A 20,643-nucleotide genomic window follows, 5' to 3' on the forward strand; every position below is an offset into this window, starting at 1 on the left:
ATGGTCTCTTGAGATTCTGCAAGCGCGCCAACATCATGGCGAAGATTTCAAGTGAACTTGTAAATTCTCAAACATATTTCCTTCCCTGGAAATACTCAAGTAGTACCGGCCGCATCTTCATTTCAGTTCGAATTGGTGTAACCACGGTCAGCCCCAACCTCAGCCAGGTTCTCTGCATTCTGACCGTGCTCTCCAACAGCTGTACCATCAGCCCAGTCCGCAGCGTCGTTGTTGCCAGGGAGCTCAGCGTTGTCGTTCCAGTCTTGGGCCTGAGCTCCGTAGTCGGCGTCCCTTTCGTTGTTCTCTTCCTCACGACGAACAACGGACAATGCTTCCTTGGCCCTGTCAGACATAATGGGCTCCAGTGAAGACTAAATGATCTGCAAAGTCTTAATAACGGAATTAGAAATCTCGAAAGGTGTGCACTAACTCACGATAAGTAATTTTCTAATGGCAAAGATATCGTATCGAAAGTGTAGGAGCTTGATATTGTCTCTGGTGTTAATCTGAGTCGATGCATGTAGGAATCCAAGAGAGCCTTTAAATATTGCATTAGCTTGGCAGCTGAACGTTCAAAAAGCACTGAAAACCCCAGACAAATCCGGTAATCAGTATATAGTCACTTAGGTACATGATGGAAGGCTGCGGTTCTGCACTTCCCATTGGCGAGCCTTCTTCAGCCTTGCGCCATAACTTGTTCCTTCGATAACACCTGCCTAAAGAAACAACTTTCGCTTTCGTGTTCGCTAAATTGCTATCATTAGTGGAGCAGTGCTGAAGCCTCTTTGTTGTGGCATTCGCTGAGTGGTACATCACCAATCGGAGGCGGAATTCTGCTCTTCTCAGTGGCCAGCCTTGCGCAGTATTTACTTTCGATAGCATACGCAGCTTCTTTGAAGTCTATTTGACAAATCGTCAATCATCACTGATTGCACTAGCAGCATGAATTAACTTCACTCTTTGAGGCCTATCTATTAAATTGAAACTCTCTACTGCTCGTCTCTCTAGACACAAAAGCTCGAGCTTCACCATTGGCAGCGCAAATGGAGCTACAATACGAAGCTCTTGACCGTGATAGCTCCGAGATCCGACTCATTACCATACCGCCTGGCCAGACTACCGACGACATCCGCTTTCGCTTATGGCACGCTCCCTTACAGAAGCCTGTCTTACAGGCCAGCACCAGACTAGGTCTTGAGCAGCTACAGAAAACGCTTCCACTTGGCTGGACCGTGGCAGAAACTCATCAATACAAGTACAGCTACATATTTGAGCACGACGATACAGAGAACACTCAGTGGATCCACCCAGATCCCAACTGTAACCCGAGCCTTTGGGCTCCAGCCTTAGAGTCGCCGCCTGCGGACTTTGAACCACAATTCGAATCACTGTCCTACACCTGGGGTTCCGGGAAACCTGCTGAAACTGCTTTTGTTGAGTACAGTGGCACGGAGACTTCGCGCACCTCGAATACTTGGATACTCCCCCTTGGTCAGAATCTCGCCCAGGCACTGCGACATCTGCGTCGACCTGACGCAGATCGAACTCTATGGGTCGATGCGATCTGTATCAACCAGAAGGACATACCAGAGCGTGAATATCAAGTCAGGAAAATGTCCTTACTGTATCAATTGGCACGGAGAGTGGTTGTATGGCTCGGGCCACAATCTAGCGACAGCGATATTGCCGTTTCTTCCTTACAGTATATCGGCAGCCAAATCGAAATTGGACGCAATAGAGCTCGATTCCGTGCGCCTGGAGCTATCGAGGCCGAATGGTTTCGCGCTACAACCCCCTTATCTCTGACCAAGAAAGCCTGGACAGCAGTTGACAACCTGTTTCAGCGCCCTTGGTTTGAACGTCTTTGGATCTGGCAAGAAATCCAGCTTGCGAATTCTAATGCAATCGTGGTCTGTGGCAATCACGAGATGCTTTGGCAGCAGCTTAGAAAAGCGATAATCTGCCTTCTCACTAAGCAGCAGTTACCCACGCAACAGTTGCGTACGAGACTGGGTGACATCGACCCTCTCACCATCGAACGGTACAGTGGATCTTTCAATCTCTTGATCAATATCAGCCGCATGCGAAAATGCTTCGACCCACGAGACAAGATCTACGGAATGCTCAGTATCTGTGGAGTAAAACTTGGAAGCAAGATTGAAACGTCATACAAGAAAGACGTGAAAGATGTCTACAAAGACGTTTTCTTGCAGTATGCAAACCAAGTTGAGAGACTAGATCTCCTCTCAGGCTGTGACTCAGCGTTGCAGTTGGAAGACAGTCCGTCTTGGGTACCTAATTGGACCATACCTCGAGAGACGTGGCCCTTGTACGGTTTCAGCTTCGCGAGCGGTATTTCCAAGTCTTCATTACGGTTCCAAGCTCCGGATATCTTAGAAGTTGAGGGTGTTCGGTTTGCACGCATTGAGAGAGTGACAGAAAGAGCGCCCCTAGAGTCTCCGGGTACGTTGGACATGGTGAGGACTTGGGAAATGCCTGATCTCCAGACCGGCATCTACGTCGCTGGTGGAAGTCTTCTAGACGCATATTGCACCACAATACGCGCCGGCTACTTCGATGAGCGGTGGCCGACTGTCAAGGCGCCGTCATTGGAAGAGTGGAAAGATCAGTACCTGAATCGGATATCCCCTAGACGCACAGACCAGTCAAACGAAGACTGCGAACTAGATGCCGATATTGATTGGATGTTGAAGATGGTTCGAGGCAGAACTTTTATGACGATGGAAGAGGGATACATTGGAATTGGACCACCGGAAGCAACATCAGGTGAGACCTCATGCGACTTGTTCTGAAACAAATACTAAGTCCAACAGGAGATTACATATGCGTGCTCTTAGGCAGCAAAACCCCCATGGTATTGCGACCTCTACATGATGGCAGCGGATTTCGCGTCATAGGCGAATGCTATGTGCATGGTCTGGATGACTGCGTCACCCTCCTTGGCACTTTACCATCAAACGTGAGGGTTCAACTCGATAAGATGCAATCAGGGTACAGCGCTGTACCCACGTATCTAAATCTCGATTCTGGCGTTGTCTCTTCAGAAGATCCTCGACTACAGTCATCGAACGAGACAGATGAATGGGAAAGAATCCCTCACCAATGGGATGCAGACGATCCTGCTCTCTTCGAATATTGGAGGAACAAACGGACTGGAGTTGTTCTAAACTCTGATCCGAGGCTCTCGCCAGCTGCTTTGAGACAGAGGGGTGTGACTTTACAGACTTTCAAGCTTCGATAAGCATACAGGCATGCGTAAGGCATTTCTAGCATTCATGAAATGATTGCGCAGGCCACTGATGTCACAGAAAGCGAGTACATAGTTGAGTGATTACAGGATCCATATGTCATGACACTACTCTATATCCAGTTGTGATATTCTACCAGTCCCGATGAATACACCCTTTGCACCTCTTCACGACCAAGTCCAAGGGCACTCTTCCTCCAACTTTTGTTATGGATATCTTGCCATTCCCAGCTCATTCCTTCTTCTTCTCTCCCCGCAACCCTGCAGCATGCACTTGCCTCCTAATATCAAACAACGCATCGTCAATCTCCTTCTCTTCGTTCCGCCCCAGCACCAACGTCGGAGTGCTAAAAAGGTAGTCTTTGAGGCTCTTGAGCTGATTGATGATACTGCGCGGCGTGAGGATGACGCGATCGGCAAAGGAGCGGGATGGTGTGTCGGTTCCCGCCGTTGCAGAGGGTTGAGATTGGGAGTGTTGCGGCTGTGTTTGGGGTTGGCTGGCTGGTACTTGGTCTGAGCCTGAGGTCGAACTTGAGGCTGAGGCTGAGGTTCTGGGCTCAGGAGCTTCTTTCTGCTGAGCTCGTTGGGGTTCCACGTCCTTTGTCTGAGGAGATGGCCTTCCTGCGGATCCTCCAGAAGATCGTGGCCGCGGCGAAACTTGTATATGACTAAGACGCTTTGTCTGACTCCCCGGCGTCGTCTTCTTCGCCTCGCTGACGTCTTGGTCTGTATTTGACTTGACCCGTTTGTTGGGTACGGGTGCTTCATCCATTATTGTGTCTTCTATATCGTGCGAATTCTCGACCTGAGAAAGAAGAGATTGAGAGCGTCGTAGGTTTAGTTTGCGAGTGGTTGCAGGACTGGCAACAGGAGCGTCGGTCGTGCTAATCTTCCGCTTCTTCCCCCGTGACTTTTCGCTTGCTTTTGGCGACGCGGCCACAACGATGTTGTCAAGCATCTCCTCGTCTTTGTCCTGGGCTTGTGCTGGCGTTGGCGCCGGTTCCGGTTCCGGTTCTGGTTGTGCCACTGGTTCTGATTGGGATACTGGCTCCGGCTGTGAAACTGGTTCTGGCTCCGGAGCGTGTTCTTCTTGTGCCTGTCTTCCAGCTTTGGTTCTCCTGTCTTTCTTCGCAGGAGTGCTCGTTTTCTTCTCGGCCCTTGCAGGAGTACGTCTGGGCTTCTTTCCGCTTGGAAGACGTTCAAGCCGAGCGGGGCTTCCCATGGAACTACGCGTAGAACGGCGCAGCGTATGCGGCGTTCCTTTCACAGAGCCCTTATCAAAGGAGTCTCCCACTCGACTTGTACTGCTTGTCGTCGCCTGGGAGCTCTTGCGCGAAGCTCGACGAGCAGGTCCACGAGTTGGCGTTTGAACATCGTCTACTTCGGTGTCACTGCCGGGGTGGTCGTCGTTAGTTGTTGACGACTGTGGGTGCAAAAGCGAAACGGCAGCATCAGCGATGTCGTAATTTGACTCTGACTGTTGCTCCTCTGTCCCTTCGGGGGCGGCATCGTGTATTTGCATGTCGGCGTCGATTTGCGCTGTGAGTTGTAGGTCTATGGTTGAACTTGGCAATTCTGACATGATAGTGTCTGAAACGCGGTCGGAAGCTATTTGAGGGTTGTCATGGGGCGCAACAGCGTCAAGTAGTGCCTCTTCGTCAATTGTGGTTCCTTCATCAAAGGAAGCCGAAAATGACCTTTCGGGCTGGCGATAGTCAAAGCTGGAGCCTACGAGAACATCAGGCCCGGTTTCTTTGTGGATAGGCCTATCTTCCTTTTCGAATCGCGGCGGCGAAGAGTCTGGTTCGTCGTTTGCATACTGGATGCTTCGCACAGCCGTGGGTGTGGCAAGGTCAGTGTCGTCGCTTACGATATTGCGAGTACTCTTGCGAGTATGCGGAGTTGGTGAAGAGCCAAGGTAGCCGTCCATAGGTCCCATTGCCGCAAGAGCCTTGAGTGGTGTTGTTCGAGAGGAGTGGTTTGGCAGATCATCAGCTGTCAATGCATCTGAATGGAACTCCAACGGCGATGGCACCTCATCCGGCTGTAGCGAAGGTGCACCAAGATTGGCGAAGAGACCACTGCTGAGTTTCTGACGATCGATCATCTCCTTTTGTCGACCGGTCAATACCTGCGACTCTTGCTGGAACGGGTTTGATGGTGAGGACATGATAGGTTCGAACTTGATTTGAGAGTTGTCGTGTCGGAGACGGACCTTTGGCGTCTGTCGCGAAGGCACCCTTCTGGTGGCTGAAGCCGGTACCGCTGGAGACCGGGACTTGGACCTTCGTGACGCTTTAGAGATCTTAAAGGGAGTGCCCTTGACTCCTGGGCTCTTGAAGGCACGTTTGACTTCGTCTGCACTGGTATCTGAATCGTAAAATGAGAGCTTGTTCTCCTGCTGTGGCGTTAGTGGTGTTAAGCAGGGACTTGTAGAGTTGCTTACAGCATCCTCTTCCCGGACTTCTAGAGAGGGCAGAGAGAGCTCGACGCTATGCCATAGTTGACGAAGGGACTGCTCAAGTCGAGGGGGATATCGTAGGCTATCTTCTTTTCCGAAGGTTGCATTCCAGGTCGCAATTGAGAGGTTGACGACACTTCGGCGTCTGCTAAGAAATCCTGCGGTAATCATCGGCTGTAGATGAAGTAACACCTGGCTATCTTGACGCGGTAATCGCTCAATAGCTTTGCAAACCTCCTGCCACAAGCTGACAACCTGAAAAGGGTTAACATCTACTACCATCCTGCACAGCAATGAACATACCTCGAGATGTAAGCTCTTCAACGATTCCTCCCTGCTCTGCATCTTCCTCTCGGGATCTTCGACCCAAACATGGATCGCGTCTTGTATCTTCCGCAGATAGCCAGCGAGATGAGACGTCGAGCATTGCTGAATTGAGGTACTGAGCGCTGAAAGAAAGCCTTTTGTTGGCTCCACATTGTCTTTGTCAATATCTCTGTAAGCGGCCGATCCAACAGAGATAATGGCTCCATACAGGTGAACGTAGGGATCGATGTCTTGAGACCGTCCGGGTGCTGAATTCGAAGGCCAGAGACTCTGTCGGCCTTGTTCCAGCACTTTGCGGCTGATCAGCTTTGGAAGGTTGCGAAGAAGAATGCTGGCATACGCCAGACAAGAAGCTTTCTCTTCATTCGGTGTATGCTTGAGCACATGCTCAGATACCTTCTCAATGACCGCGAGTGGAAGCGCACCCTCTCCTGCTTCCCGCCGGACAGTACTGACAAAAGTTGATAGGATTTGGTGACCAAGTGCTTTTTCCAAGAGGCAAGCAGAACCGAGACTGAGGATCTCCACCACAATTTCATACTCCTTACCCAGACAACGAGAATTGCGCTCGCCTGAAGGAGGTGACTGGTCCTCCAACAAAGCATTGAGCAATGTTCCAATCCGGTTCCAGAACTCTGACGCCACTGCGCCCTTGAGCGAACCATCGACTGCTGCCGCACAATCTCGAAGAAGCTCCAGTTTGCTCAGCCGTGTGTTTTGAACAGCGAAACAAGGCTCGATGATGACTTCGATCGCACGGAGTCGAACTGGATCAGCTAGTTTCCCCTCGGATTGAGTGACTAAGAGATCGACAAGGTAGAGGAGCGGCGATGAGCGCGTTCCCTGATGCCGTGACCGATGCGATGGTGTGGATGCAACCTCGAACTCGTTGTTTTCGTTCCGTGTGAGGCACTTGTCTGCAAATTGAAAAGGGCCCAGCTTCTGTACCACAGTCTCTATCAGAAAGCAGAACTTGTCTGCCCATATGTCCTCCTTCTTCTGCGACAAGGCGATCTTCTCCGTGTGTTTGTCCCAGATTCGGCGCAGCAGATTAATTATATGGGCCATGGCGTCTTTCGTCTCCGTTGAAGCCATGATTTCCTTGCTACTTGCTTCCACCAGGGCACCGATGACTGCCTGCCACATTGTTTGAACCGGCTCGTCTTCCGGTTCCCTGCTCTCAGACAATAGTGTGGCATCGAGGAGAGTCTCTACGAACTGCAGTATCAGAGCAATCGACTTCCTCACCCACCTGGGGTCCACTAGGGGGAGCTCGTTACGCGGGATCATAACATTCGGGCGAAGATCCAGCGCACGGTACTCGTTCCATGGTTTCCGAGAGCCGTCTAGAAGAGCAGATACGATTCGGCATGCGGGTATAGCGTGCCGATAAGAGGCGGGTACGGCCTGCTTTTTAGGATCGGGCAGGATCATTGGAGTCCAGACGTTGACTATGAACTGAGTCCAATATCGGTCGAGTTGCTCAAATGTGGCAGTTGGGCGCAGAGCATAATACAGCAGCGTAAAGTATGCGGATGAGATAGCGTCTTGTTCGGACTTTTTCATGGGTATCTTTCTTTGCAGTGCATGTACTGAGATCTTGCGAAACATATCCGACCAACCTGCAGATGTATCTGGAGTCAGATTGACAGAATGTACCAGGAAAGATATGGCGACGTTGGAGTAAACCCTAACCTGCTCGTTCTCCGATGAAATACAGTTCTGGAGAAGCGTGAGCCAATCTGCCAGAGCAGTGAACGTTTCGCGGTAGAGCGAGTTTTTCAGTAGGCCTGTAACAGCTGCCCAGATCTGCGGCACCAAAGCAGCATATTCACCGCCCAGTAAACGATAAAGCTCCATTATGAAGATGCTGGCAATGGTCGCACCGTCACTCTTGACCCGGTTCAGAACTACCAAGACGGATTTCGCGACATGCCGGTCATGGCCAATAGTTTTGGCGGCTGTTACTGCAGTGTCTAGCGCACTCTGACTGATATCCTTCTGAACCGATACCAAAGCTTTGAGTGTATGTGTAAACCATCGTTCGGTATGCCTGATCATGACCTCGGGGCGCTGCTGAAGCAGCTTCCTGTATATCCGGACCCGGTATGCCTGTACGGCATGACCAGATGTTCGCTCATGGATGGTCTCTAGTGCATCGAGGACTTTCTCGACGCGGGTCGCAGTCACGATCTTGGGCCGAAAGTTTTGTTGCATGAGCACAGCCAGATGTGTGTTGACGGTAGTCTTTGGCATGGTGCTATCGCTGACTATGCGGATAATGCGTTCTATGACGAAGGAGCAAAAGTCTTCGTCCATGGCGGACATCAAGTCGGGGATGCGGAATAGAGCCATGAGCAGCTTCATGGCTTGTCCAACTAGTTGTGAATCCAGTCCTGTACCGGCCAGACCTGTCTCCTGCATGTCGCGCCGTATAAATTGGGTCAACAGAGACAGTTTCTGCTTGAGTGCCTGATCGTCGGGAATCTTGTCGTATGCTTGCAAAGTCCTTAGCAAGGATTGGTATGCATCCAGCCGCGACCCGCGGTCCGAAGTCGCAAGCAGCTTGACAATGGCTTCCAGCATCTCGGCAAAGGACTTGAATTGATGCGCAGCGGCAGCGTCGTCGGCAGGCGGAGGCGTGGCCGTGCCGTCGGCAGGCTTCAGAATCGACTTGAGCGGCTTCGTGAGGCGGGTCTGTGGGAGCGGTCGGAGCGGCGAGCTACGTGTGGGTGTCCAGGACTGTGCGACGGCTTTCGCGCTGGGCAAATTGCATAATTGTAACTCGAAGTTGACTCTTTTCCTTGCGCTGGCAGCACTCGAGGGTATGTCGATATCGGATGAGGGCGATTGCTCTGGTGTATTAGGGGGCTTCTTTGCTGCCTTGAGCCTGGGAGGAACAGGCCTCTCGCCAAAGGGGTCTTCAAGGAATTGTAGCGTCTCGTCGGCGCCTGTGTCTTCTTGGTCTTTAGGTGGAGTGGGAGGGCGAACAGAGAGGGCTTCAAACTTGGACACCATGGCTATGCTGGAAATCGCTAACAAGAGAGGGAAACAAAAGCAAAAGAAGGCACTCGCATCGCTGTCGTATACGTGACTGAAGTCGAGGACGTGTAGAGCGAGTGTGGAGGTGACGATCGACTACCCCGGTCCAGACGACAAAGGTTGGTGTTGGCGACGCGTCTAGCGCGACGCTCCTCGTGCGCGTAAAGTGCTAACCTCAAGTGCCCATCCACTGGACAACGGCCCCTCGAGCCAACACCGGCTCCATGCGTCTGAAACCCAGCACCACATGTTCAGTCACATCGCATGCAATGTGCGAATTCTCCTGGAATTGGACAGTTGGTGAATTACTTCCTTCGTCTCAACAGGGATTTATAAGGATTGGTCCCCACGTAGACTTAGAGACTTGCCGTCGCCGTGCAAGACTCTCTGGCTTGTGCGCATCATCTGAGATTCATCTGTTCCAACCCTCTATTCCTAGACAATCAATCAGATCATGCGCAAGTAGAGGGACGCCTACGGATACTTGCCTGCTACAGACGCGCCTTGTTCGTTCCTCGATGTGGACCCCGGCGGTTGATGCAGGTCCCATAATAGTGGGGCTCTCCGAGCTCAAGCTTCATCCCACCTACGTGACGTGAGAAGCACTGATCGTCTTCCACAACCTTGACCACCATGTTGTCGCAAAGAACGGGTAGAGGTCAGTTCCCTGCTCCGGAATGCCTTCCTAAGATCATCACGGGCTAACGGGTACCAGCAAAGCTCGACGACGTTACCAGAATACTTTCCGAATTGAAGACCGACCTGGACGTGAAGAAGCTGTCTGTTGAACGTACGTCTTCTTCCGATAGAATAAATGCCATGCCCTCACTGTCTGGACAGAAAGACGGCAGCTACTCGAACAGCTCAAAGTCTACGGCCGTTCAGTCGACAACTCCGACCCCATATTCACGGAAGATGTACTACACCACACCACGAGTCTACGGACGGCATAGTGACCGTGATAGGGCCTCCGGACACTAGGGCACCACGCCTTTGACGGAGAGACTACACCTGCGGCACAGGAAGCTCTCCGATGCATAGCCAATGCTCTCCTTCTCCAGCCCAAGACACGCCAGATACTCGTCAATCTAGGGCATGGTCCACATGCAGCGGAAAAGCTGAAAGTAGGCAACCGTGCCTTCGAACCTGGAAACAGAGCCGTATTAACTTGCAAATAGGAAGAAAGTATCGACACTGAGTTCCTCGCCGCCCGTATCCTCTTCCTCACAACATACAACGCGAACCTCGATTATGCACAACTCGTCCGCGAGAACCAGCTAGCCGACAGCATCAATGCAGCCATCACACGGCATGCGAAACGATACTCCAAATCCGCGCCACGCAGAAACGAACAGCCCATGGAGGCCATGGCGCTCTCTGAGACACTCAAGCTACTCTTCAACATCATACATCATAAACAAGACCTTGCTCCCCTCTTTGCTCCCTCAATACCCAACGTCTTCAAGATCCTGGTACGGAGAGGAATATCATCACCGCCATTGTCCGGCCCAACGCGCGAACTAGTCAACATCCTCCTCCATCTAGACATCGAAAACGAACAAGGCCGAGAAGGCCTCTTCCCATCATTCGACAGCGAGGTCAACATCCGCCACTTGATCAAGATTCTCGACCAAGCACTCATTGTCTACCCACCCAAAGAACTCGATGAGACCGTCACACCCCTCCTTACCCTCATCCACCGTATCTACACGGTCGCTCCAGCAGAAATTGCCAGCACAATGGAGAAGTTACTCCTCCCCACAACCGAAGAGCGTGACCGCCCCCTCGGAAAGTCAGACACGCTGTCCTCTCGACTACTCAATCTATCCACGTCCGCTTTGACACCCTCACTGCGAAACGGAATATCCATGTTGCTGTGGAAACTCTCGCATGAAGATCCCGCGACATTTGTGCATAACGTCGGCTACGGCTTCGCTTCCGGTTTCCTCATGTCAAACAACATACAGATGCCTGAGGAACTAGTCAAGGAGCATGCGCCAGAGAGTGGCGAAGAGGGTATACCGATCAATCCTATCACGGGGCAGAGGCTGGATAAGGAGGAGCAGGTACAAATGGAGCCCATGACGCAGGAGGAAAAGGAAAGGGAGGCGGAGAGGCTATTTGTGCTGTTTGAGAGGTTGAAGGCGACGGGGGTCATGGATGTGGTTAATCCGGTCGAGGAGGCGTATCGATCGGGGAGGATCCAAGAGCTGAGTGACGACGAGGATTGAGGATTTGGACTGTGCGATTTGCGGTGAACTGGACATATGGGTCACGGCGTAAGATTTCTGCTTTGACCTAGTAAAGAAACATGAATTGACGATATTGAAGACTAGATACTGAGTTGCCTCGCCATATACCCGCTTGATCCCTGAAATATGCGTATTTTCACGCCTTGGTAAGTTGTGTTTAGACCTTTAGTTCCCAGATAAATCTCGGACGTAGAATAGAATATAAGAAGATGGTCCTCCAACGCCGTGGAAATACTGCTGGAGATCGCCGAATAATGTGAAGGGTATATTGCGAACCGAATGTGGCTTGATGTTAGAAGGCGGGTCGGTTGTTTAGTTGTTCGTTTCCGTCAGGAGATCCCGATGGTAGCATATGTTGAAAGTAAGATGTGCTGAGGATGTCGTATGCTGATTGGCGTTCATGTAGAAGGGGCAGAACGATCTGGCAAAGGGATGCCTTGCATTACACATGGTTGGGCCGTGAGCCATGAGTCTCCCACTCCGTCTGATGGTCGCAGCCGATGTGGTCTTCGAAACGTCGGTTGTCCTTGTCGCGTGGATACGCAGCGGGAATCTCGATACTAGGCAGAAACCTCATACCATCATCGTTGCTGTACTGATGTACCCATATCGGGCCGAGAAGCTGCTTCAGCAAGCCGGCTATGAGGTTTCCCAGATAAACGTTGAGTTTGCACACTGGATACGCAGCAACCCAGAGTATGAGAAAGATACCAGCACCCTTCTGCCAAGATGACATGCCGGCGACGGTCGCGGTAGTGCCTTGATCGTGAAGTTTGGTAATATTAGAGGGTATATTTCCAAGCCAGTCGAGGATGCCGGATATGTCTAGGAGAAATGCTGAACTGCATGCGCCGGCAGTATAACCGGCAAGCCTGGTGTTAAGCTTGTACAGGACGGTAAACATGAACAACGTGCCGATGGTGGCCAGGAAGCTTCGAAAAAGCCATGTGACAAGTGCTGGTATTGCGCTCAGAAAGGCGAAGCCTTCGGCGATGTGCTCGGTTTGCGTCTCAAAGATGTCCAGACGTTGAGCGATACTGTCCACCTTGGAAAGAGAGCGATCTGCGACATCGTTGGTTTGGTGGATGGTGTGTTGTGTGGCGGTCATATAACCCGCTAGCACATTGTAGCTTTCGACCTGCGCCTCGTGATTCGATTGAATGCTGAGCTTGGCCAGTTCGTGATGTTGTTGGAGCTCGTCAGTGAAGTATGCAACGAGCTGGGAGCTCTCCAGCATCAAGTGTTGCGAGAAAGCCTGCATTCTCTCACGTATGTGGTCGATTTCGTTGGTCTGACTCTCAGACAGAGCAGTGATGAGGTCTGAGATCGATGACTCCATGAAATTGTGAAACTTTGCGTCAAGCGCTCCAACTGTAGCGACAGCCTTTTCCTGCACAGCTTGAATGTCTCCTTTGAGCTGCTGGTGAGAGTCGCGGGCTTCTTCGGAGTACTGCCTTTGCTCACGGATCAACAACTCGTATTCCTCAGTCGTCTTCTGCATAGTCGATGTCACATCACTCAGAACTTGGGTCAGATTCTTGAAGATGTCGAGATGGTTTTCTCGCTCGATAACATCTCTGCTGGCCTGGCACATGACGACTGCATTCTGGCGAGCATTGCTGAATGAAGTCCAGTATTGAGGTGTGGATTGGAGGCTCTTTAGGCACTGCATGTAGTAGTACTCCTTGAAGTCTGGGTAGCATTGCTTGTCGCTGGGAACTTCTGGCCGAGCATGCCACCAGCCACCGCCTTTCCCGCAGTGTCTTGATGCAGGAACCAGTATGTCGCAATTAGGCGGTGGTGTTGGATTGACTGGCTGGGCACTCAATAGTTCGCAAACAGCTAATTTGGCGGCATACTCGGTCTTGACATTATCCAGGTACGCGTCTGGGCGAGATTTGGCGAAGTCCGGTGCATGTTCTAGGAGCTTGCATTCGTTCATTAGATGGGAAGCAGCCATTCTGGTGCACGTTGGGGCTGTCTGCATAGACACGACGAATTCAACCGCTTGTGTTATCACCCTGTGGTTCCTCGATGTTGTGTACTGGAACAGTGAATCAACATTGACGGTTGGAGCTGCATCTGCTGGTGGGGAGTGGTACTGAGAAAATGCCGTAGGAAGGATCAGCCCCGCTGTGATGAGCCTCGCCATAGTCAGTACGTTTCGAGGGTTCATATAAGCAGCTTGCCGGTGGAATCAGGGTTATCGAAACCACAGGGAAAGTTGCAAGCGAAATAAAGCAAAAGTCAGGAAATGGAGGGCAGTGGAGGAAGACGAGGAAGCGAAGGATCAAGCACGGTAAGATTGTTATTTGGATCAGCCATGTAAGTTTGCGATGCAGTGAGAGAATGAGGAAGGCGCAGTGTTTGAGCTTCCGAAGCATGCTGGCCTGCTGCGACAGCCAGGTGAGGTCAAAGTTGTGGTAAGAGGACACGCTGTTAGTCGAACAGCAAAAGATTCAGGCCTAGGTGAGAGACCGACTGGCCAGAATTTTCAAACATCAGCTTCAAGCACTTTATCGCACAACATCCTCCGCCAAAAAGAGTGATGACGGTCGGAGTGTTGTGGTGTTGAGGGGTGTTTGGTGGGGGAAAGTGCGATATGCCGACCAATCAGAGACGGCAATGACGCGCTATCACGGGATCGGATGAGCTAGCCTCGAGCTGGGGATCGCCGAAAACTCTCGCGGTCGTACCTGTCGGTATCAAGACAAAATGTTCGCCCCAGCACGACGGCGGTGCGCCCAAAGCCTCGCGAAGGCCTCGTGCCAGACGACCGATTCAATACCGACTTTCCTGTTACCCGTATTCTCCCGGTCCACGCCCGCCAGGACCTTTACCTCCACAGCACCATGTCAATCGAAGATCGGGTCCCTACCGCTCTCGTTACCCCAGGGAGTCACATTCCAAGTGGTTACGCCTTCGGCTAAGGCCAGGAGCTCAAGAGTGCAGGCAATGTCTACAGTACACATCAAGGGACCGCTCGGCGAGCTTTCAATGAACATTCCTCCATATATCAATATCAACCAGGACCCGGCGTTGGGTGGTCCAACATTGACAATAGAGGACGCAAAAGATGCGAAACAGAAGGCAATGTGGGGTACGCGTGCTGGCTTCGTAACGTGCTGCGCAATTGGCTAACTTGAATTCAGGCACCACCCGCGCATACCTCCAGAATCACATCCTCGGTGTTAGCGAAGGACACAGTGCCATTCTCCGCTTCGTCGGTGTCGGTTACCGTGCCTCAGTCGAAGACACTGCAACTACAGTAAAAGCCGAATTTCCGGGCCAGAAGTTCGTCAACTTGAAGGTCGGATACACACACCCTGTCGAACTCGCTATACCAAAGGGTATGACCGCGAGTACACCGCAACCGACACGTCTACTATTAGAGGGGCCGGAGAAGGAGGTAGTCATGCAGTTCGCGGCCAAGATAAGGGCCTGGAGGAAACCTGAACCATACAAGGGCAAGGGTGTTTTTGTCAATGGAGAGACCATCAAGATCAAGAACAAGAGAGTGGGCGGCAAATAGAAAGGATGATGACATTGTGGATGTGTACCATATTTGTTCGCTTTACATCATGAATCATTGGAACCGTGTCACCATGCGTGGTTGGGTCCGAAGACGGAGCATATACCACGGTACCGAAGTACACCTCGGTTCAGGCATCCATTCTTCGACCTTTGTTTCTGCGATTTCGTCTTGTCCCAGCGACTCAATTTTGGTTACACTGCTGCCTGATGAAACCTGGTGACTGGCTGGCTCTCTACGTGGAGAACAGACATGAGTGATTTCCGTATATATACTGACCTTGATCCTTGATCTTAAGTACCTACATCCACACAGTCGCCAATTCCACACCATGTCTACCTCCCAGCCCCCGAAATGCTATCTTCTACGCATTCCTCGTGAACTGCGTGACGCAATCTACGCCTACTATCTCAGTGACGATGGATACTATCACCAACCCGAGTCGAATACCTTGCGACATGCTGATAGATCAGCCATCGATCTCGCGCTGACATTGAGTTGCAAGCAGGTCGCGGCGGAGATGATAGCATTGCCCTTGAAGCTGAATGCTGTGGAATTCAGAACGCACCTGGCACCTATCGAGACAGCTGGTATTGGAGAGCGGAAATGGCTATTTAGAAAACCTCCACCTCGGGATCGTCACAGCGACGATTACTCCGCGCCCCCTTCAAGGGCTGGGCATTTTCACTTTCTGCTGGCACGCCTACACGACAAGGAGGCAGACGCTTGCGTAATCGCTTTTAACGCATATGGTAAGACAAAGCTTATACACGACTTCGTTCGCGCTCTTCAGTCAAGGTACATGCTGACTACGTGCGGCAGGTACTGAGGAACTCGCAAAATGTATCTCCGAACGATTCCCCCAAAGCTGCCTGGGCAAGCAGCTTCAAAAACTACTACCAAATAAGGTCACAGAAGCTTCTTACTATGAAGTAATGGACCGGTTTCGGAATTCGACATTCTACGAACGCCAAGCTATGCAGTTTCTCCTTGAAAACATATCAGCTTTTGCTACTCAAGCCAATATTGTCAACGAGTCTAATCACAAGAGTGAGAATGAATTCAAGCTCCCACTAGGACCTATGAGCCGTCATGCTTCTGAGGTTGTGGCTTCGAGAATCTCATCCGTGGAGTGGCCACCTTGGGTAATGCCTACGGCGTTGCATATATCAAAGTTGCACGAAATCGTCAACTCTGTAGATAAGAGCGACCCGGAGCACGGGTACTGTTCAAATGCGCACAAGCTTAGGTACTACGAATCAGCTGCCTCGCAATGTATCCGCTTTCTCGGAATGTTAGAACAGGACGCGAGTTTCCGATTGCGGCATCTGATTATACGCGAAGACCGCAGATCTTGCACAAAACCACGTTGCCATGCGTATGGTCTCATTCCATATCTCAGGGGTCTGCCTCATCTGCGCGTCGACCATCACGTTGATATGTGGCATGTCATGTAAGTTGTGCATCCTTTCGAAGAATGGACACCTTCTAACAATGTGTAAACAAGCTTTACGACAGATTACAGTGGACTCGCCAGACTGGGCCTCGACTTGCGATCCTGGCCAGACCCCCGGTTTATCCCTTGGTTATCCAACGCAGTAGATGAGACCGCTACCTGGATCAAGGAAGCGATGCATTTACGACGCGCCGGTATGCCTCCTTCTGCCTACCGCCTTCATCTCGAGGCACCGATGGAGACCGTTTAGGATGTCTGGGGTATCATCAAGTCGCGCGCAGCCCTTCACCACTTGATCTCACACCTTCCTGTTCGTAATAAATACAGGTCCTTCCGTTGTGACGATGACTTTGTGTCTTGTGTACGACTCATTCTGTCTGGAGATTCCACTGTACATTTGCCGTGTCCTGTAGGCACTCTGGAAGAATTTGAAGAAGAGATTGGTCGTATAAGCGAGGATTTGAACAGTTTGCCGAGAAACCTTTGGGAGGATTATGGCATTGATCTCGTTGAGAGGGCTCTGGACACTTCGATGGTTGATGTCAAGGCTATTTATGAGTTGTATATAGACAGTCCGGCATGAAGCGGCCATAATCAATACGGATAAGGGACTTGAGAGGGGTCGGACTGGAACGCTGTAAACTCAATACGATTGATTGTTTTGGTATCTCATCAATATGAAAAGTACCTTGCATCAGGAACCGCAGCGCGATCCAACTTGAAGTACCCAGGTTGCAGCTTCTGGAAAACCTGCGTCGGATCATACCTCTTCGCGACAGTCTTCAACTTACTCTTACTAGCCAATCCGTAGCTCGCAATAACATCTTGGAACATCGCTGCATAGTTCATGTACACCCAATCATTCTGCACACCCAACTTTACCGCATCGCTCTTGATAGCCTTCATGATATCGGACATGACCTTGTATACGGTTTCATCATCCGCAGCATTGTTCCACGAGCATGCTAGCTGGATAATATGAATAGGGCTACCGTTGGCATCAAATCCCAATGCGTTGCCACCGTTACGGGTACTGCCTTTGAGCGAACCATCCGTGATGTGCTGCCAGATAAGCACGGGGAATGCGCCTTCTACTGCTGACAGAGCGTCGATTGAATCGAAGAAGATGTCCACGGAGCGCTGAGCGATCTCGTACGAGGCTTTGACTGTAATGTCGTAGAAGATCTCACGCTGTCCATATGTATTGCTGGCTTCGTTGTCCACTACGTAAGAGGCATGGCCACGAGTCTTTGTGCTGTCTGATATGGCAGTGATGTTGTAAAAAGGCGCCAGAATGGCAGACTCGTTACCAGCTGGTGCGCCATACCAGAGCTCGGTCGAAGCAACTTTTGCGCCGGCATTTATCCAGGCGATCCAGCTGCCAGCCTTGGGGTCTTGGGCTGAGTCAAGTGTGAGGTCGATCCATGCTTTGACTACATCTGGGAAGACGTCCTCGGTGAAAGTGCGAGTTCCGCCCCAGATTTGGTCGTTGTTGAGTGGTTTTGTCCACAGGTTGAAGTTGGTCACTATGCCGAGATTGTTTCCTCCACCACGGAGAGACCAGTACAGGTCTGGGAAGGTCTTAGGGCTTGCTGTGACTATAATGCCGCTCGCTGTGACGACCTGATGAAGGTTAGAAGAAGACTTGTGAGGTATATGCAATTGCTTACATCGAAACTGGCAACGTTATCACATGCCAGACCATACTCGTTAGTGATGAACGAGATGCCTCCACCAAGGGTAAGACCACCAACACCGAGATCACCGATTCGACCAGCCACGACTGTGACACCAGTGGTCGACAAAGCAGTCAGCACGTTACCCCAATTGTTTCCTGGCTGTACCGCGACAGTCTTCTTGTCTCCGGAAAGTTTGATGCCCTTCATGTTCTCGAATGATACGGTGATACCACCTTCAATGGTAGCTGCGCCAGCAAACGCACTATGACCGCCAGACTTGACGGCAAACGGACATTGTGAAAGCCGAGATAGAAGTACCATCACAGAAACCTCAGCAGGGCTTGAGGGTTTGAAGATACAGTATGGCCTCACATCGGCCGAGATCCCAGACCAGAACCCGGATGTGAATGCAGTGTAGCCAGCCTCATTTTGAAACTCGACAGACTTGTTGCCGTAAAGAACTTCGAGTGAAGAACACTACGTTTGTTTCAGCTCTATCTCTGGTCAGACTCAAGAACACTTACAGCGATGTTGCAAGCCAAATCCGAAGACCGCTCCACAAGACCAGCTAGCTCTGGCAATGCTGAGATATTGACACCTTGATCAAGTAGAGCCTCAGTGACGTTAAAGTCGGGAGCTTCAAACGTTCGGGAAGCGACGAGCGTAGCCAACGTCGCAAGCAAAAATGACCGCATATTGACTTGGGTTGGTATCGACAAGGTGGTGGGGAACCATTGCTATACGAGCGCAAGATCTGATTTTATATGTGCATAGCGCTCTGACACTCTTTCCTCAAGGATCAGAGACCCTTCTGGAAGGAGTCTAAGGCATCAAATGTGCGCAAGCGAATTTGTCGCTGCTGCTTGCCACCAAAGGGGTGCGGCTCGATGGCAGCCTCGCTCTTGTCCTCGCCTTCTGCATGCCCACCCGTGCCTTCTGACTAGCGGCACTAAGCTAGTCAGCGGGCCGTGGGGAAGACGCGTCGTTCAACCGGTGCCAGGCACTTCGTTTCTCCCAAAATGCGTGAAGAGACGGCGAAGACAAAGTCTTTCGGTATCGCTCTCATATATTCGATGAGGAGCGACTCGAGCACACTTTTCTCATCGGTAATCGGGGATTTTACGCATGAGCAAAAAGCAGATGTCACTTCCAGACACGACTGCGCCGCAGTGCTGCAGTTCGGGGGAGGATATTACCTCGATCCTTCAGCAGGGCTAGGTCCGTGATTGGCTCAGGCAAGTTTAGCGCTTCCCAAGATCCCGTCCGCCTCTTTTCATGCCGGTCGTTCCATCCCCAAAACACTTCACGACAGCACATGTGCTTCCTGCCGCTCGGCAATTCGGAGTTAGAATCAAGCAGGTAGGCCCATTTGCGGGTCGGTTAGATAAGCCTGCAGTCCCTATCCTGATCCTTCGGCTTATGTCCGCGAACCGTAACATCGGAAGGACTCAACTTTGGTCATCGTTTCGAAGACATCCCTTGGTGAAATCTCGTTTATGCATGATGCCACTTTCAGTCAAATTCTAGACTTACAGCTATGAAGACGGCTCGCGTCTGAACCGGGCTGACGGTAGATTCGTCGAAAAGACTTGTCGCCACTTTGTCCCACCCCGCAAGAGATTTGTACATGGCTGAGCCGATTGCATGGACAATCAACTCTCATCTCTGTAAGAAAATGCACTTGGAAGTCGTCAGTCTTCGCTCTGAGGGAATCGTGAACATCTTAACATACGCAGTACGTAACGATATTTTCTGCTTACAAGGGTTTGTACTCAATATCGACGTCCATGTTCTGCTTTGCCTCACAGGTGCATTACTTGTAGGATCCTTCAGCCGATGGATCAAACATGAAGAACAGGGAAAGAAGGCCAGGGTGTGGGGGTACACATCACGTCGCGGTAAGTTCCAGGAGGTCGACGTGCGGACATGATCGTCTCTGTTATCGTTAAAGACTTAGCACTCTTGCTCCCTGTGCACAAAATTTCCATTCTCCAAGTACAATTTCGCAGCCTTTTAGTATGTCTTCGAACGGCCTCACCGAAACTACCCTTCGTGGTACTGCGATCGGACTCATGGTCGTGACGACTGCCATGGTTTTTGCGCGAGCTATACTACGAAGCGATCAGAAGAAATCCATCCAATGGGACGAGATCTGGTTGATTGTAGGATATATGCTCTTCATGGCTATTACCGGCGTCTACATCAATAAGACTAGTCTTTTATTTCGACTCCTAGCGGTCGAGGAAGGTCGCCTCGCCCCATACCCGAGTGTCAGCAAAGATGGATTCAATGCGCAGAAGACGTTCTTCTTTACTAGTCCAGGGTTATGGCTCACTTTGTGGAGCATCAAGTTTTCTCTACTGGCATTCTACAAGAGGATTATGGTGGGCGTAAAGCTGTACCTGACGCTGTGGTGGGTTGTACTTGCATACTGTGTGCTTGTGAGTTCCCTAGATCCAATGCATTTTCCCGTGAATAACCTTCACTTACATCTCAATAGACACTGGTTCTATCCATTATGTTACACATTACTGCCTGTGGATCTTCACCGTCATCGTGGTTCGTAGAGAACGGATGTGGAGCCGACAACGTTCGAAAGAGCCTGATAAGCTTCTGGGAAGGATTT

At 51.0% G+C, this 20,643-nt stretch overlaps 8 protein-coding genes across 8 annotated transcripts; 5 read left to right on the forward strand and 3 right to left on the reverse strand.

Moving 5' to 3' along the window:
* The first annotated feature begins 755 nt into the window (after window positions 1–755).
* CC77DRAFT_966127 (HET-domain-containing protein) lies at window positions 756–3,375 on the forward strand. Its single transcript, XM_018535727.1, has 2 exons — window positions 756–2,787; window positions 2,835–3,375. The coding sequence occupies exons 1-2, from the start codon at window positions 1,044–1,046 to the stop codon at window positions 3,260–3,262; spliced, it is 2,172 nt and encodes a 723-aa protein (XP_018384400.1). The 5' UTR covers window positions 756–1,043; the 3' UTR covers window positions 3,263–3,375.
* Window positions 3,356–9,211, reverse strand: CC77DRAFT_1096198 (hypothetical protein). Its single transcript, XM_018529829.1, has 3 exons — window positions 6,033–9,211; window positions 5,715–5,984; window positions 3,356–5,666 (listed from the first exon to the last, which is right to left on the reverse strand). The coding sequence occupies exons 1-3, from the start codon at window positions 9,072–9,074 to the stop codon at window positions 3,501–3,503; spliced, it is 5,478 nt and encodes a 1,825-aa protein (XP_018384401.1). The 5' UTR covers window positions 9,075–9,211; the 3' UTR covers window positions 3,356–3,500.
* A 520-nt stretch (window positions 9,212–9,731) lies between these two features.
* CC77DRAFT_1073084 (hypothetical protein) lies at window positions 9,732–11,561 on the forward strand (the record flags this gene model as incomplete). The annotated part of the gene is made up of 5 exons (XM_018529176.1): window positions 9,732–9,756; window positions 9,814–9,888; window positions 9,939–10,015; window positions 10,064–10,222; window positions 10,277–11,561. 5 exons carry the CDS (start codon window positions 9,732–9,734, stop codon window positions 11,327–11,329), a joined length of 1,389 nt encoding a protein of 462 aa, XP_018384402.1. The 3' UTR covers window positions 11,330–11,561.
* CC77DRAFT_1096200 (hypothetical protein) lies at window positions 11,466–13,310 on the reverse strand (the record flags this gene model as incomplete). The annotated part of the gene is made up of 1 exon (XM_018529830.1): window positions 11,466–13,310. The coding sequence occupies one exon, from the start codon at window positions 13,308–13,310 to the stop codon at window positions 11,793–11,795; it is 1,518 nt and encodes a 505-aa protein (XP_018384403.1). The 3' UTR covers window positions 11,466–11,792.
* A 755-nt stretch (window positions 13,311–14,065) lies between these two features.
* On the forward strand, window positions 14,066–14,882 carry CC77DRAFT_1032386 (mitochondrial 54S ribosomal protein YmL16; the record flags this gene model as incomplete). The annotated part of the gene is made up of 2 exons (XM_018526731.1): window positions 14,066–14,450; window positions 14,503–14,882. The coding sequence occupies 2 exons, from the start codon at window positions 14,066–14,068 to the stop codon at window positions 14,880–14,882; spliced, it is 765 nt and encodes a 254-aa protein (XP_018384404.1).
* Window positions 14,883–15,010: 128 nt separating this feature from the next.
* On the forward strand, window positions 15,011–16,799 carry CC77DRAFT_178466 (hypothetical protein). The gene is made up of 3 exons (XM_018530491.1): window positions 15,011–15,634; window positions 15,705–16,335; window positions 16,390–16,799. Exons 1-3 carry the CDS (start codon window positions 15,214–15,216, stop codon window positions 16,586–16,588), a joined length of 1,251 nt encoding a protein of 416 aa, XP_018384405.1. The 5' UTR covers window positions 15,011–15,213; the 3' UTR covers window positions 16,589–16,799.
* A 214-nt stretch (window positions 16,800–17,013) lies between these two features.
* On the reverse strand, window positions 17,014–19,160 carry CC77DRAFT_966139 (FAD-binding domain-containing protein; the record flags this gene model as incomplete). The annotated part of the gene is made up of 3 exons (XM_018535728.1): window positions 18,542–19,160; window positions 18,009–18,494; window positions 17,014–17,961 (listed from the first exon to the last, which is right to left on the reverse strand). Coding segments are annotated over exons 1-3 (1,605 nt in total), but the record flags the coding sequence as incomplete, so codon positions are not given.
* Window positions 19,161–19,600: 440 nt separating this feature from the next.
* CC77DRAFT_1073105 (hypothetical protein) lies at window positions 19,601–20,584 on the forward strand (the record flags this gene model as incomplete). The annotated part of the gene is made up of 1 exon (XM_018529177.1): window positions 19,601–20,584. Exon 1 carries the CDS (start codon window positions 20,036–20,038, stop codon window positions 20,582–20,584), a length of 549 nt encoding a protein of 182 aa, XP_018384407.1. The 5' UTR covers window positions 19,601–20,035.
* Between the last annotated feature and the right edge of the window lie 59 nt (window positions 20,585–20,643).

The sequence above is a fragment of the Alternaria alternata genome (genome assembly GCF_001642055.1).
Source record: "Alternaria alternata strain SRC1lrK2f unplaced genomic scaffold CC77scaffold_14, whole genome shotgun sequence".
Lineage (NCBI taxonomy): Eukaryota > Fungi > Ascomycota > Dothideomycetes > Pleosporales > Pleosporaceae > Alternaria > Alternaria alternata.

Bases quoted from the DNA above. Each gene is read 5' to 3' on its own strand.
- CC77DRAFT_1096198 (XM_018529829.1), bottom strand. From the start codon at position 9,074: ATGGTGTCCAAGTTTGAAGCCCTCTCTGTTCGCCCTCCCACTCCACCT. The intron at 5,985-6,032 runs GTATGTTCATTG...AACCCTTTTCAG, and splicing joins TGAAGAGCTTACATCTCGAG to GTTGTCAGCTTGTGGCAGGA. The intron at 5,667-5,714 runs GTAAGCAACTCT...ACGCCACAGCAG, and splicing joins AAGTCCGGGAAGAGGATGCT to GAGAACAAGCTCTCATTTTA.
- CC77DRAFT_178466 (XM_018530491.1), top strand. From the start codon at position 15,214: ATGTCTACCTCCCAGCCCCCGAAATGCTATCTTCTACGCATTCCTCGT. The intron at 15,635-15,704 runs GTAAGACAAAGC...TACGTGCGGCAG, and splicing joins AATCGCTTTTAACGCATATG to GTACTGAGGAACTCGCAAAA. The intron at 16,336-16,389 runs GTAAGTTGTGCA...TGTGTAAACAAG, and splicing joins GTTGATATGTGGCATGTCAT to CTTTACGACAGATTACAGTG.
- CC77DRAFT_966127 (XM_018535727.1), top strand. From the start codon at position 1,044: ATGGAGCTACAATACGAAGCTCTTGACCGTGATAGCTCCGAGATCCGA. The intron at 2,788-2,834 runs GTGAGACCTCAT...TAAGTCCAACAG, and splicing joins ACCACCGGAAGCAACATCAG to GAGATTACATATGCGTGCTC.